General features: G+C 44.8%; 1 protein-coding gene across 7 annotated transcripts in view; it reads left to right on the forward strand.

Annotated features, from left to right (window-relative positions):
• Positions 1 to 16,385, forward strand: part of MAP3K15 (mitogen-activated protein kinase kinase kinase 15) — a 135,266-nt gene that overhangs the window by 112,632 nt on the left and 6,249 nt on the right. For 5 of the 7 annotated variants that reach the window (XR_016444157.1, XM_090062613.1, XM_090062622.1 and 2 more), the window contains 5 exons: positions 1,836 to 2,013; positions 6,875 to 7,049; positions 11,029 to 11,214; positions 14,647 to 14,752; positions 15,572 to 15,782. Coding sequence is in view for 4 of the 7 variants with exons in the window: in XM_090062613.1 (XP_089918739.1) it covers positions 1,836 to 2,013; positions 6,875 to 7,049; positions 11,029 to 11,214; positions 14,647 to 14,752; positions 15,572 to 15,782 (856 nt within the window). In the remaining 3 variants the exon portion in view is untranslated. The remainder of the gene's footprint in view (positions 1 to 1,835; positions 2,014 to 6,874; positions 7,050 to 11,028; positions 11,215 to 14,646; positions 14,753 to 15,571; positions 15,783 to 16,385) is intronic. The other 2 variants (XR_016444159.1, XR_016444158.1) reach the window with 1 other exon arrangement.

The raw sequence follows: 16,385 nt of genomic DNA on the forward strand, positions 1-16,385 counted from the left end.
AGCTATAAGGCCAAAGAGCAATCAAATGTTTCTAAGGATAAATGGGTAGAATGTCAGCCAGCAGATTGTCTTCCAAATAGAGCTGTCTGCAAATACATCTTTGCAGCAGCTAGCCAGCAGGCAGTGACCTACTTCTCTGGGCAGGGATCTTTAAATGGCCACATACTCTTTGGTGCAATTTTATTTCAGTAGCGATTTTAAACTCTTAGCCAGTGATGCTGTTTGGTCTTTATCTGTCACAGCTTCATCCTCATAAAAAATTCTCTTTTTGGTTCAGTTGCGTGGAGTGTCTGCACATGGAGGTATGGCATTAAACCATGTCTAATGTTATTAAAATTACTGCCACATTACTTTCATCTGTCTTTGGGTGCAGTTAATCAAGTTAAACATTTCAATTTTCATTCTTATAATACTCAAGAATGCACTGGGTGCTTATTGTTATATCATTGGAGAAAGATACTTACTCGATTCTTTGGTACACAGAGAATCCAGCCTATATTTACTGTGCAGTAAGATACAGCAGTTAGGGATTTTGGGTAGTGTCTACACATGCAGGGATTAGGAAGAAGATTTGTTACCAGTTCCCTGCAGCCCTCCAATTGCCCCTGCGGCCACCTCCAGGCTGCATGTGCTTCCCTGTGCAGCCTGGGGTTGGCTGGAAGCTGTACTGGTTAGGGGCAGGTCCCAACCAGCTCCAGGTCCCTGCTGGTGGGGAACTGAGCCCATGGAGGGAGCTCCCAGGCCCTCTTCTGTGATTTACAATTGAGATCATTGAGCAGGGGCTGGGAACAAGCTCCCAGCCTATTCCCCACCCCAGCTCTGTGGTTGCAGCGTGGGGACTGGAAACAACCTCCTAGTCCTTGCTTCACAATTGTGATTGGGGAGTGGGGGCTTGAAGTTCCCTGCTGCCAAGGCAGGCGGACATTGTCCCCACCTGTGCATGCAGGGTAGGGGCTGGGAAGCTTCTTCAGAGCATGGTACTGGGGGGGAAACAAACTCCCCAGCCTGTTCTCCTTTCCCCAGCTCCGCACTCATGGAGCTGGATGGAGAACAGGTTTCCTTGCTCCCAGCACTGACTCTGCAGTTGTCAGGCTTAGGCTGGGAGACCTTTATTTCCCAGCACGAGCTCTGTAGTTTCAGGGCTTGGTCTGGGAGACCCTTATCTCCCAGCCTGAGTCTCTTGGGCTGGGAAATAATAGTCTCCCAACCAGAACCCCGCAACTGTAGAGCTTGGGCAGGAAGATAAGCATCTCCCAGCCCAAGCCCTGCAACCACAGAGCTCCGGCTGGGGGATAAGGGTCTTCCAGCAGGGGCTCTGTGGTTGTGGAGCTGCTGCTAGGAGATAAGGGTCTCCCAGCTCCTGCTGCCAGATCATGATCTTGGAGAAGGGGGCTTGGAGTTTCCTCCTGCTGGGGCAGGGGAATATAGTCTCTGCCAAGGCTCCTACAGTGGAGACTGCCCACCTTCTGAGGGCAGGGAGTTGTTGGAGAGCTGACTGGGAGCAGATTTTGCCCCCAGTAACATGTCTACATGAGTACTACAGTGCCTTTATTAATCCTGAGTAAATTTGCTACTTGCATTTGCAGGCGAAGTAAACGTGTGCATGTGTAGACACACATGCTTATTTTGCAGTAAATTGTGCTAGTACAAAGTTAAGTGTCTCATGTAGACATAACCAGGGTAATCAATTACCTCTCTTAAGCTCCTTGCCGGCTGAGGGCTCTATGTCATTTACTGTGTTTGCATACTGCAGTTTTTAAAACACTGTCTGTTCAAACAGTTGTATTATATGCTTTAATGATACATACTTGGCTTGTTTTCTTTGTCTTTTATAGATTATAATCGCAGTGTATCTCTCCCAGTGCAAGTCGCTGGGGAACAGGCTGGAAGTAGCAGCAGTGAACATGGGTCTGTTTCACCAGATTCTGATGTACAGCATGACATGTTCTTTGAAAAGACAAAGCGATCTGTTTCAGAGATTCAGACAAAGCATCACATTTCCAACCTATTGAGGTAAAGCTGTCTAATTGCATTCAGCATGACCTCCATATGTTTTTTAACATGACCTCTATATATACACCTGTTTGATTCACTCTGACTTTAAACTAAAGTGAAATAATAGAAAAATTGGTCTGAAGGGGACCTCAAGAGGTAGACTAGTCCAAACCGTAGCTCAGGGTAGGATCATCCCTGTCTAAGCCATCCCAGCCACATTTTTGTCTAAGCTGCTCTTAAAGATGTGCAAAGATACTGTTTGTTTATTATCAGGATGTCCATCAGCTCCATGTCTCTACTATACTACTGAGAATACACTAAGATTCGCCCTTGGCATAACTTCTTATTTCCATAAACTTTAGTTCCACCTGTCTTAATCCAGGTCTTGCAGCTCCAGCAGAAGTGCTGCAAAATTCTGAGACGTAACCAGGGATCCTAGTTTTCTCTGATTTGAAAAAAAAGGAATCCTTGATTTTTGGGTTAAAAAAGGTAACCCAAAATCCACATTTTTCCATGATCATAATAAAACACCATTACTGTATGTCAGTATATGTATTGATATCGATAAATAGATATATCTATTTGTATCTGTAGATCTATATGTATATATAGATATAGATCTATATCTATAGATAGATAGATATGTATTAGTGGCATTTCATTTTAATCATGGAAAAATGTGGATTTGGGGTTACTTTTTTTCACCTGAAAATTGTGGATTTTTTTTTTTCAGAGAAAACCAGGATCCTTGGACATAACCACAGGGTTTATATTAAATTTATAGGTCCCCTCTACCGCAAAGGAGGCAAGCCTGGAATTGTCAGTTGCTCTGAAAATCACCTTTACTACAGACAATCAGTAAGGTAAATAAAATGTCAAAAGGATCTATTACAACAAGCAAGATAAATCACATAAGCAAGCACCTGTATTTTGTAGACAGAACACAAGAAGAAAAGCCATAAAATGCTTACTAAAGAAATTTCTTACTGCATTTCTTTCAAAAAGAGCAACACCTCTCCCTGTCCAGAGAAATGTTCTACTCTCTCCTGACAGATTTCTTGCAAATAGCTTCTCAGGTTGAAATCCCAGCTTCTACCAGTTGGGGACAAAATAACTCGAGGCCTAGGGCTCTCACCCAGACCATCCGTTCATCTCTATTTTTCCATTAGATTTTCAGGGAGCAAGTGTATCCTATGCTGATTTTCTATTAAATTCTCAGGGAACAAGTGTATCCTATCCTTCCCCCAGATATGCATCTGGCTGTCAGGCCAAGTGATATTCCCAAGTTGCAGTTATACATATAAGTTAGGACATGTTGAAATAGTTCCTTTCAGAAAGATAAACTCCTACCTGTACTTTCCTTGGCTGTCAGTTATTCAAGAGAGATACAAACTTTCTCTCATTCAGTTCAAGGGTGAAAAATATCAATCCTTCCAGGTGTTGGTCTTCTGAGAACGGACTCCCTTTGCTGAAGGTTTCCCCCTTGAAATGTAGCCAACATTTATTTGGGGATTGGCACTTTCTCCAGCAACAGATTGAGTTATGCCATCGTTGTGGTTGCCTGATACGCATAGCCATCCCAACTGTGGGCTTTCAGGCTGGGTACAGAATTCAAAAAGCCCGTGGCAGAATTGATCAAAATTGCATGGTTTTTTGTAAGCAATGTGGTTTAGATTGGTAGCGAACAGAATGTACATTTGCCCTTTGGTAGGGTGGGGAAATCTTAGACTGGGTTCTGCCATGTTTAAACCAGTCTGTGTGTGCCAAACTTCTGTTCTGTTATGGGCATATAGACTGGTTTCCAATCACTTACACTGGTAAAAGTATAATATCTCTACCTGGCCTCACAGATGAATTTGCATTTTTCCAGCCTGGGTTTCTCTGAAATATGAATATATTTTGACTGTCTTGGGCATTCCTAAGTTTTAACTGTTGTTTTGCCATTTAACATTGACTTCAAATAGAGACCAAACACTACATTACTAAAATCTAATTTGGGAAAATATCTGTGCATGATACACTCTAAACTCACGAATTAGCCCTGCTTGTGTGTGGGTTCATGACAGATGGAGGTTCCACAGCATCTCTTGAGTCATCCATTCCAGTGCTTAACCACCATCATAGTTAGGAAGTAATTTGTGCACATAATTAATAGTCAGATGTCCTCAATAGTTAAATCTGTTGCTTCCTAAAAATACCAGCTGATTTAAATATTGAAGAAGGAATTAAGAGCTCTCAGAAATAAGCATGATCTCAATATTCAGCTTTCAAATCTATGGATCCAAGAAGAATTCCAAGACCGATTAGGAGAAGAATTTGTTCCCCTCATCCTTATAGAGCAGGGCTGTCCAACTGGTGGCCTGTGAGCCTCAAGAGGGTTAACTTGCAGCCCTTGGGCTTCCAATCCAGGTGGTGCTCCCCACATTGCTCTCTTCCTGTCTCTGCCAAAGTCTTTAGGCTCTCCCTTCCTCTTCCAGCTTCTACTTCTTGTCCCTGTCTGTAGGGATAGGCAGCACAACCCATGGGGCTGAGAGAACCCATGGCTGGGGTGCTCAATGGACTCAGAGACCCCACACAGAGCAGGGGTACCAGTGTCACACTGGTTGAGGGGTTACACAGGAAGGAGGGGGCCCAGGTAACATGGTGTTGTGGCGTGGGATGCCATCAGCATGAAGGTGCCAGCATGGTGTAGTGGTTGGGTGGGAGGGCATCACCCAGCATGACGTGATTTGTACAGCATATTGCCCAGGAGGTCTGCAGCCCACGTGGCATGTGGCTGAGTTACCCAGCCATTCAGAAGCTGAACAGTCCTGTTCTAGACATTACTGGTGGCTTAGCCGAAAACTGAAATGAGATTTCTACAAAGAGGGAGCCAAAGGAAGATCAAACAGGCATTGATTAATAAAGGCATAAGCCTTGTCTGGAATACCAACTAATGAATCAAGAAATAAGAACAAATGTTAGAGAGGCAAAAGAAAACTCGACCTACTGATATTGGTTTTCCATCCGAGAAAATGCTTTTAAGAATAATATTGAGAACTGCATTGAAGTCACAAAAAAGCTAGGGAAGTAGTCAACAGGCCAGAACAATAATAATTAAGGGCAAGGCTGGACATCTATAATTGCAAAATTAATGTTGGTCCAAATGTACTCATCAAGCATATCAATAACAATCAATGTGAGAAGGAGGATGAGCCACCAATCCATAGGGCTAAAATTGAGGCAGCAATTCAAATGTCTAAAACCAGAAAAAAACTCCAGGAGAGAACAGCATCCCAGCTGGATTAGTAAAGCAAGGAGGAGAGGTCTGGATAAGATCTTCCTAAGACCTATGATAGTACACGTCAGACTGGAAATCGCCCCGAGCAATGTACGGAATCAATAGGAGTCTTGTGAGAGAGGAGTAATTGCAAAACTGTAAGGTTCATTACTCACCTGAGCCAAGTACAGTTACACATCTTGTTGAGTCATTTGAAATTGCAGATAGAAAGTAGCTCGAACAGTCAGGTTCCTGAAGGGATTGTGGTATGACTGAGAACACTTGTAATTTTAGAATATTTTGAAAAATCAAAACTTTATAGATTTTATTATTTAAAAAATATTTTTTGGCTTGAAGCTCTATGGGTAATTATGGCAAATCATAGTATTAGTCCAGGGATTATTAAAACCATCAAATTACTCTACAACAATAGAGTTTTGGAAGTGTACTTCAATGGAAGAATTTAAGATTAGCATTGGTGTCAGGCAGGGATGCTTCCCTCTTTCTCCAACTCTGCTTCAGGCTTTGAATATTCAGTCTCATTTGGAGATGAAAAAACACCTAATCTTAGATTGGCATATGGCATAGGTTTCTTAGTGGGATTAGTAAGGAACTGTCAGAATTAACAGAGATTAGATGCTATGGAAACATTTTAAGAAATGGAAATCAGTGTGGGTGAAAGGAAGGTCATGTCCATGGCTAAGTACTTTGGAGCCACTGTCACAAGATTGTACATCAGACTAGGATGAAAAGACAGGAGTTGCAGTAGCAACAGCACCATTGGGAAATCTGTTCAAGATGTTTAAGGTGAGTAATATTTCCATTTCTAAAGCAAAAATCCATCTTTATAACAGTCTACACTTGTATGTTTATGCAAGTTGGCCCCTGCAAGTCGTTTTAGAAAGATGGTTAAAAGCATTTAAAATGATGTGTTGTAAATGACTTTTAAGATACCATATACTGCTAATAGGTGAAAATCAATTGATGATAAATGACCTTGCTGCTGCTGCAGGAAAATATTAAACCCTCCTTGACATTAAGAAGAACTCAAGCAAAACTTGAGTTGGTTTGGCCACAGTATGAAACATCCTAGTCTGGTCAACACAACACTTAAAAGAAGAGTGAACAGAAGCAGAAAAGAGGCCAACCAAGGCGAGTATGGATAGATACAATTACTGAATGGATAGGAAAAACCATAAAAGCAACTTCACTAGGTTAAAAGGCAGGTGCCCTGAGAAGTGAACATGGAATGCGTCATTTTCAATCTGAATTTATGTGGCCAGAATGACGTACACAATGAATAATGAACACCCCACTACATACTCCCCCCAAATAACATTCCCCCATTCTTGACACTGACTCATTTGCCGCCTCATACAAGGCCAGACTCTTGAGATGGAATAAATTAGCAGAGTTCCATTGATTTACAGTAGCTGAGGCTGTGAACAGTCATTAACAATAACGGTGGAATTAAAATTACAGGGGCAGTGAAATAAGAACAGATAATAATGAATCATTATGTATTCATCTACATAAATAGCCCTACCCATGTCTGATTTTTTTTTTTTCAGTTGTAACAATTAGTTATGTCATCCTTATCTTGTTTTCTCACTGATTCAGTGTTCCTGATGAAAGCTCTGTGTCAGAAGATCGAAGTGCTTCCTCCTCCCTTGAAGATAAAGATTCTGGGCTCTTTCTTCTAAGAAAGGACAGTGAGCGCCGGGCAATTCTCTATAAAATTCTTAAAGAGGAACAGAATAAAGTTGCTTCAAATTTGCAGGAGTGTATCACACAGGTATTCATATTTTAACACTTCTTTTTGTGTTTAGAAAAGAAACTTAAAAATGCGGTAGCGTATGGCAGTTTTCTGTAGTGATCAACGTGTGAAGCTGCTTTCAGCATGACATTTTTTCTGCACTTTGTTTTTGCCACATTCCGAGTGTATGCCGGTACCCTTTTGTGATGGTCCTCCAGAGAGAGACTCTGGCACCTGGCCAGAGTGCCTCTATGCCTGCCTCATGCCCTGCTGCTCCTGCATGCTGCCTCAGTGTGCTGGAGCAAACAGGAGCAGGGCAAAGCTGCAGCAGTGACCAAGACCTAGGTGCTGGCCCAGGTAACAGGGACTTGGGGGTGGGGGAGAAACTGTGTGGTTTCTGGGGGGGGTTGTGGGTGTGGGGAATGGCGGGGTTGTGGGGTGTGAGGGTGGTTGTGGGGGGTTTGTGGGTGTAGAGCTTGTTGGGAGGATTTGAGGGGGGGCTGCCACACCTCCACCCTCCTGACCCCATGCAGTACATAGTCCCCGGCACTGGCAGCAGCAGCCAGCTGGACCACTGGGGCTATGACCCACTGCAGGCACAGCCCTGCAGCAGTGCACTGCCACCTGACCTGGGGTTTGCACATGGTGAATGCAGCCAGCCTGGCCTGCTCCACTAGCATGTGCCTATGGACAGGACTGGGAATCTTCCTGCCACCACCCACAGCTTCTGTCCAAAGGCATGCATTAGTGAGGCAGGCCAGGTTGGGCTGACTGTGTTTGCCATGTGCAGATCCTGGGTCAGGTGGTTGTGCGCCACCACAGGGCTGTGCCTGCAGTGAGCCATGGCCCTGACAGCCAAGCTGGTTGCTGCTGCCAGCACTGGGGGCTGTTTGCCACAGGGAGTGGGTAGAGGGGTGGGTGTGTGGCGGCTCCTGTACAAACCCCAACCCACCTCACCTCCCACATCCCCTCTATACCCGCACCCCCAACACATCCACCCACAGCCCCCCACATGCACGCATCCAACCGAGAACACCACACCCCTTCTCACCCCCCTCCTGCAAACCCCACACCATCCCCACCTCTTGCACCCTGTGTGCCTAGCTGCCAGACAGGATGGGACGTGCTGGCAGGAGCTGTGGCTGTAAGGGCAGCTGTCCCCACATCCTGGTTAGCAAAGGGATCAGGAGAGCTCTGATTTTTCTATGATAAGCTAAAAGCAAACACCAAAGCATGTAGATATTTAGAATTTATTTTATTGTGATGATAAAGGCACCAATCAGCTTCCAAATTGCTTTAACATTGTAAATATATCAATAAAACATAACCCAACTGATGTCTCTCTCTCTTTCTCATATATAGATATAGATATAGATATTGTTTTTTCACCTGGGTATTTTAAAGAGTGAATTTGGGATTTATTTTTATTTGAGAATTTGCAATTTTTAAACAGGGAACATGCTTGCGTATGTGGATGTGCCCCAGTCACTGGGGACCTGAAAATGTAGCATGTGCTTGAGCTCTGTTATGGTATGTTATCTTAGATTGATGAGAGTCGAACAGGAAAAAAACAAACCTCTTGTTACAAGTCTGACTTTTTGCCAAAGAAAATATTAATCCTCAAAATACTGGGGATCTCCTTCTACAGCTCACATTTGACTCAGACTAAAGATAGGGGCTTTTTTTACAAGATCCAGGTTTCAGTTCATCAGGTTATAGAGTACAATGTCCAGTTTGATTTGGACTCATCTCTTATGAGAGAGAAATAAAGTGCTGAGCTATGGAGTTATACAGTTTCAGAGCACATGCTCTGGTAAGATGAAAGGCTGATATGAATTTTTGAGAACTGAGTCCAGAGGTATAAGATATCTGTATAAGTTCAAAATATTAAAGAGAAACATCATCTTTTCTGCAGCAAGCTAGCAGCTTGGTAAAATGCATTTAGTGTATTTGTCTGGTTTTATTTTCCCCTGTTTTTCTGATATGATTTTTACATTGAAATATGCATACAAAACCCCCCTTATGTTTGATGTTATTTCTGGAGCGTTCCTCCTTGAAGTAAATGGGAACACACCACCTTGCATGGCTTTGTCTTTATGCACCATGTGCACTAAAACCCCGAAGCATAGTGTTGATTTTTAGGGGGAACCTTTTATCTGGAGAAATAGATAAAAATGTAAGCAGCAGTGCCAGCCTGTACAGAGAGCCATCTTGCCTGAAGTGTTATGGACAGCTGTAGCATTTTAGCATAATTTTCATGGCAAATGCTTTATCCATTTAGAGCACATGAAGTGGTAGGCAGCAATGGCAACTGGCCAGGAAAACAGAGCTTAATACCCTTACTTGTGTGAGAAGCAAAAAAAGATGATTCAAGGGTCCCTAACATAATACTAGGACATTGCTGTGGTGCTCTACTAAAGGGAAGAGTGCCATCTTCTGAAGCAACATGTAAATCACAGCTGAACACCAGATGTTTGGAAAATACTGGAAGAACTAAAGGTCTTTTCCTTAGGGACAAATCCTTTTTGAGCAGCCAGGCTGTGAACTGCAGGTGCTGGAAGGAAAGAATCCTTTCATCAGACCACAAACTGAGTGAAAACTATTAGGTTGTGCTTTAGCTTCTGTGCCACTTCTCTGTGGAGCACAATACCTGGTAGATACAAAGTTATCCCCACAAATTCTGTGTCTTTAAGTCCTGTTAGCACCGTGGATATTAGGCATGTTATAGTCAAGGTGTGGTACCCTGCTGACTTAAAGTTGCACCAGCTTTGTTGTGTCCAAGGGCTTCCACATCCATTGGCATGGACTCCTCTTGGTGGAGTAGTAGTACTACTAGTAACATAAGAAATGGTGTGTTTGGAGCTGTGTATTCACCAGAGATGAATCAAGAAATCCAAAACAATGTCTCCTATTAAAAAAATATAGAAAAACCAAACAAACCATGCAATAACAAGAAAAATGGTGGTGAATGAATTGGTTTAACATTCTTTTCACTTAATAGACTTATAAATATAGACTCTTTTAAAACAATTTTATACATTTAGCCCGGTCAGTGCAGCTTTCCTGATTTCAGATGCATTTTCTCTTTAGAAAATTATCTGCTTATTAGTAGAGAAGCTACACTGAATTCAGGCAGGGTGCTGAGTGGTGGATGCACTGGCACTACGACTTTTTATAGTCAAATTGAAAATAGAAATTGTCCTCAAATAGAGCCAAATTCCCCCTCCCTCCCTGCCCCCCCCCAAAGAAAAAAGAAAAAAAGAAAAGGTTAGCAGATGGGATGCCTGGAATCTAATGAACTCTCTGCCTTCTGCCTCACTGGCTAGTGTAAGCATGCAAGACAGTATTGACTGTGGGTATGGAGGAGTTGCCCTCTAGTGCTGCTACCGTAAATTGGTGAAAATTTCAGGAAAGCTAATTGGAGTGGGGGCAGCAAAGTTGGAAACAGAAATAAATATAGTTTTGTGATTAACTCGATCCTTGCCACTGATACCAGTTTTCCATGTGGTGACTTAGGGGAAATCCTTTATTTAATAAACTCTTAAAACTCTTTAATTTTTCACAAGTCACTAATGGCAAAGGTCTGCATTCCTTGTAATTCTACTAAATGTAAAGCAAGTGAGCCCATCTTGTGTATGGACACACCTGGGTGTTGCCAGCTGCTCAAAGTACATATAGGGAAGCAAAGATAGAGGGCACTGGCTAAGCAATTACTAACCCTTTCTCATTTCATTGCCTGAACCTGTAGAAATCTCTCTCTCTCCTGTGACAGCCACTAGCACCAGGTTTTTATTTTCCAGAAGTAACCATTACAGTTCCTGTGAAGGTTTAAAAAGAGCAGAGGGTACAGTGAAAATTAAGTAGGGGTTGAAATTCTGATGCGGTTGTCTGAGAAATATGAGCCGGTTTTTCATTGTAATCCTGGGAGTTACTGGTTTCAAACAATATGGTTCTTATTGCATGGGATGTATTTGCACCTGGGTGCCTCAGCATCATGCATTCAATCCCTTTTCTCCAGAGTTCTGAAGAGCTGCAGCTGTCAGTCCCTCATATCAAGCAGATCATTGGGATTTTAAGGGACTTCATACACTCTCCAGAGCACAGAGTGATGGCCTCCACTATATCCAAGCTGAAAATGGATTTGGACTTTGACAGCACTTCCATCAACCAGATTCACCTGGTTCTGTTTGGTTTTCAGGATGCAGTAAGTCCTATGTCCATTACAGAACCTAGAAATAGAGGGAAGAGAAAATTCCCCGTCTGAGAAACAACACCTCACTACTTCCCTTCCTATACCCAGAGGCTAATTCCCTGTGCTTTCCCCACAATGCCTTATTTTCCTTGCTTCCACCTCTGCTTGTTCTTAATGCTTTCCTCTGCACAGCCATTCTCCAGCCCTGGTTCCCTATGGGCATGTGTGCCAGACAAGGATTTTTTGGAGGTGCCATGGAGACCATGGCTATGGATGAGAGGGAAGGAGTGCAGTGCTGCTATGTTCAGCCACTGATGCTAGGTGGCTTCTGTTGACACAGTGGCTATAGCTGCCTGTAGCTTACTGAACACTACCTGGAGCTCTTGAAGTATGGGCTTCCCCAAAGGGCCAAGGTCATCAGTGCTTGAAGTTTGGTACGTAGAGTGGCAGTAACAGCAGTATTGTATCCATTACCACTGAAAGCCCCTGATGATCCCTCCTAAAGCTGGCTGCCTACTCTAAGCACAAGACAAATGATCCCTTGAAATTTCATGTAATTATCTTTTTTATTCAAATACATGAGTACTTGGCTCCATGGCCACTTTGACTGAAGCCTACTTACCAACTTCTCTGTAAAAAATAATCAAATTCTCCAAAGCAAACCATATATACTCGGGTCTCGCTTTATGTGAATTCATTTTGCGCGAATTTGTTTATATGCGATGACCTTATTTATACCAGAAATTTGCTTTGTGTGAGAAAAATCTGATCTTATGAGAAGTTGGCCAGCAATGAGCCCCCTGCAGGCTGGCAGAGTTGGGAGGAAGCAGAAGGAAGGTGGAGACAGGGGGCTCCATGTGCATGTACAGTACATGCACGTGGCCCCAAGTAGCCTTGAAGGCAGCTCCAGCAGGTAAGTCGTGGGGAGAGGCCCCTGTAGGGAGGGAGCTGGGCAGGGCTGGGGCTGCTGTCCAGCCGGGGGGTGCTTGGTGCCTGGGACTGCAGTGTGTAGTCACATCCTGGCGGGTCACAGGATGGAGCTTCTGGTGGCTTGTTGGCAAAGGGGGAGGGCTAGCTCCCCACTGCTGTGCACACTTCCAAGAGGAAGGGATGGATGCAGTGGGTCCTGACCCCAATCCTGGGCCTGGCCCGTCTCCTCTCCCTGCCTGGTCCCAGGCCCCCGCACCCCGCTGCCCTGGCCACGTGCCTCCTGTGGTGTGGGGCTGCACCCCTCAAAGAGCAGCAGGCACAGGAGGCGCATCCCCAGAGCAGAACAGGAGGAGCAGCTGCCATTCCCTGCTGCCCTACTTCCTTGCCCCAGGTGCCTCCAGCCTGGCAGGTGTGACCTGGTGTGGCTGGGAACAGCGGGGCTGCACGGGGAGGCTGCATTTGGTCATTCCCGCTGGGCTGTAGGGGCTCAGGGGCAGGGAACAGTGAGGTTGCACAGAGAAGTTGCTTGCTCTGTGCTGCCTTGGCGATGCGCCCGCTGCATAAGCCACTGCTTGCAGCACAGGGTGAGCGCCTTCTCCGCACAGCCCTGCTGTTCCCTGTTTCCCTGTCCCAGGTGCCTCCGCAGCCCAGCGAGCATGACTTGGTGCAGCAGGAAGCTCATAGCCTCTCTGCGCAGGCAGAGCAGGAGCAGCGAGCAGCCGGCGTTCCCTGCCACCCTCCTTCCCTCCCCCGGGTGCCTCTTCAGCCTGCCCTGCGCTGCCCTGGCGATGCACCCCCTGCACGTGCCGCTGCTTGCAGCTCAGAGCTCGCAGTCACTCTGCGCTGCAGTTATTGTATTGTGTGATTGCTGTTTGAATTTGTCATTGTTTGGGGGGAGCAGTAGAGTGAGGCTGGTATGTATCCCTCTTAATTACATGTAATAATGGATTTGCTTTATGTGAATTCACTTTACGTTAGGGATTTTTGAAATACAACCCTTGCATAAAGAGAGACCTGAGTGTCATCCCCTCTGCCAGAGTTCTTTCCTTTTCAGCAGCGCTAGATGGAACTTTGCACTCAGGCATAAGGGATCATTATGAACTATGATCTCATCTCTTCATAGCATCTCTTTTGTCACTTTTCCTTCATCTGCAAACCCTCTAGACTATTTATCAGCTCAGGTACTGGAGAGAGTTCAGCCAGCTTGCACTTTATAAATGGATGCCACATCTTTAGTCTTGTATCATTTAGCAATGCTAGAAATGCTGAATGTCAGATACCTTAGAGCAGGGCTGTCCAGCTGGTGGGCTGTATGCAGCCCACAAGGGTCAGTGTCTGGGGATTCCTACCTGGCTGATGTTCACCCCATTGCTTCAGCTGCTGCTGCCCCAGGGAGTGGGGAGGTTGAGCCCACAGCGTATGTGAAGCCTATCGTGCAGTGCAGTGAGGGAGTTAAGGTGGGGGCTTCCCACATGCATGGGGGTGAGGGGAGAGGCAGTGCAATAGCTGCCTATACACAGGGACCCATAGCTCACACCAATGCAGCCTTGCCGGTGTGGCCTGCACAGTATGCAGCTCCTGGACACTTTAGAAGTTGGACAGCCCTGCCTTAGAGGCTGCTGAGAGCACTGTGGTTTATCATCACCTGGGAGATTTGGGATATGTTCTTTCTAACCTGGTGAAGTCTAATCTGTTTGGTCTAGATCAATAAAAATATCCTGGTCTCTAAAGCAAGATTAAAGTTCCAGTATCGAAAATTGCAGTCCAAATTGTTCCAGCTCAGCTGCTGGACTGAGCCTGGAGGCTCCTGAACTCACCTCCCACCTCCCCCATTTCACTTTCAGGTTCCTTGAGCATCTTGAGGTCCACCTATTCACATGCCTCTAAATGCCCCAATCCAAGGAGCTATGACCCCAGCTTACTCCTACCCCATGTCTTCCCTGGTGGGGCTCAATTTATTAGGCTTCCTGAGACCATGCTTAATGCACACTGATGGGACTGGACTCCCTGCAAGATGAAAGTGCAGTGCTACTTTTTTTTAAACTGCAGAAAGGAGAAGAGGATTGTAGTGGTTAACACACTTTCCCAAGTGCGAGAGCTCATGTGACAGTCAGACTTCCAAGGGTGGTGGCTTATTTATGTATTTAGAATTAAATAGCAGCTGGATAAAATACAGATGTTATTGGGAATACTCCCAAACCTAGACTACCTTCTGGCTAATCAGCTGCCCTAAGCACTAGGCTTGCTTCTGTGCTTTTTCTTTTTTCCTCTAATCCAGTGGAGTTTGAATTCTTCCATGGCCCAGGTCCAACAAGAGGGCTATAGAATGACCCCACCTCAAACAGCCTGGTGGGCTGCTGGGGGCTGAGACAAGGGGGCGGGGGCGGGGAGAGCAGGACTGAACTAATACAGTAAAGATTGCTCCTCCTTTTCAACATTGGATCTGAATTTTTAAAGGTAAGCATTGTCTGTGGTGTAAAGGTTCTGGTTGTTGGTTTGTTTCTGTATTTGTAGGTGAACAAGGTACTAAGGAATCATTTAATTAGGCCTCATTGGATGTTTGCAATGGATAATATAATTCGCCGAGCAGTCCAAGCCGCAGTCACTATTCTTATTCCAGGTAAATTTCAACCTCCCAGAACTGTTCTCTGAATGGAACAGGTCCAGGCACTGGTCATCACAAACAAATGCACTTTTTCCAGCTGATGAATCCATCTTGTTTTGGATCTTTTTGTAGAGAGGAAATAGAAACTTGGGTGATTTTTCTTCGGCCTCGTGGATGGCAACCTGCAACTACCACGTTGTATATTGCTACTGACTTAGATTCTGCAGAAGGAAAAGATTTTACTCATTTTTGTGTGACTGTCTGTGGTGGGGAAAACCTAAATCTAAAAGCTTCTGGAATTAGGCAATAACTTACCCCTACATTAGACGGCAGGACGAAGGTGGTTTCTACAACTCTCCTCCCCCCACCATTTTATACACAGTATTGTGAGGGCATGCAACTGGCTCGAAGTATTCATTAATTCTGCTGTGTCACAGGTATATCTCCCAGTCTATAAGAAGATCATAAATTCTGTAGGATAGAGACCTGTTTACATGTAAGCTAGTAGTGCCACTCTTTCTAATCCTTTTTGGAATTGATGTCATAAAGTCTGTGGTCTGATTAACATAAGAGACTGGGCAAAGTATTTAAATCTCATGCTATTACATTGCACCCCGCATTTCTGGTCTCTGTCCCAATAAATAGTATTGTAAAGTACATTCCATTTGGAAACTTTCAGGATAAAAATCCCCTTTAGTGAACTGTGCCAGCATTTTTCATTAACAGGGAAGTGTGCTACTTTTAGGGACTGAAAAATGCCTGGAAGTGGTCTTGCTGTCCAATGATGTTTATTGAATAGTGTTACTGTAGTGACTTTCTCATTGTTTTGTGCAGAGCTTCGAGCTCACTTTGAGCCAGCCTCAGAGACTGAAGGTGTGGACAAAGATGGAGAGGAAGTGGAGAATAACTACCAGCCAGCTGAACAAAATGGAAACGAGCCAGCTGTTGCATCTGGAGTGAGCATGATCAGTTCTGTGGCATACCATGACTCAAAGCAACGGCAGCTTAGCTTGGAATTAGGCAAAGTTAAACAAGAAACCAACAGGTAACTTTCATGCAGACCTGATGTAGCCTATGTGCTCTTTGGAAAAACACTTGCAAAGATAAATCATGCTCCAGAATGCTTCTTCATAGACCTGTTCACCCACTGCAGTATCCACTAGTTAGTAGCCTTTTGGAGCAGGGGCCACTTGACCAGAGCTTAGCTCTGAGCATGGGCCCCTTCCAACCTAGCCTGCACTACCACCAGTCCAGCCATAGTCACCTGCTGTGGCTCCTGGCAGCTGCACAGGCCAAGTCCTGCACTGTCCTCACAGCCCTGCAAGCTGTACGTTGCTAACCGCACTCCAGTCAAAGAAGAATTTGTAGTTCACTAAATGGACTTAGAAAGATACTCAGTAAACCTGTGCGAGTTGGCAGCAATCTGATCCGGCTTTGGATCCAGCCACTTTGTATGGCCGCGATCCGATCGGAGCTCCAGACTGGGTTTCTGCCTCGATCCGGCCGAAGCAGCTCTGAAGCTTTGGAGCTGCCACGGAGATCCAGCCATGGGGTATAATGGGGTATCAAAGAAATATCTATAACTTTTTATGTCCGATTTGGATGAAACTTGCAGGTATGGTAGCCTCTGCTGAAAGCGTGAAACCTG

This window comes from Crocodylus siamensis, chromosome 1, assembly GCF_052110815.1.
Source record: "Crocodylus siamensis isolate JL-2025a chromosome 1, ASM5211081v1, whole genome shotgun sequence".
Taxonomy (NCBI): domain Eukaryota; kingdom Metazoa; phylum Chordata; order Crocodylia; family Crocodylidae; genus Crocodylus; species Crocodylus siamensis.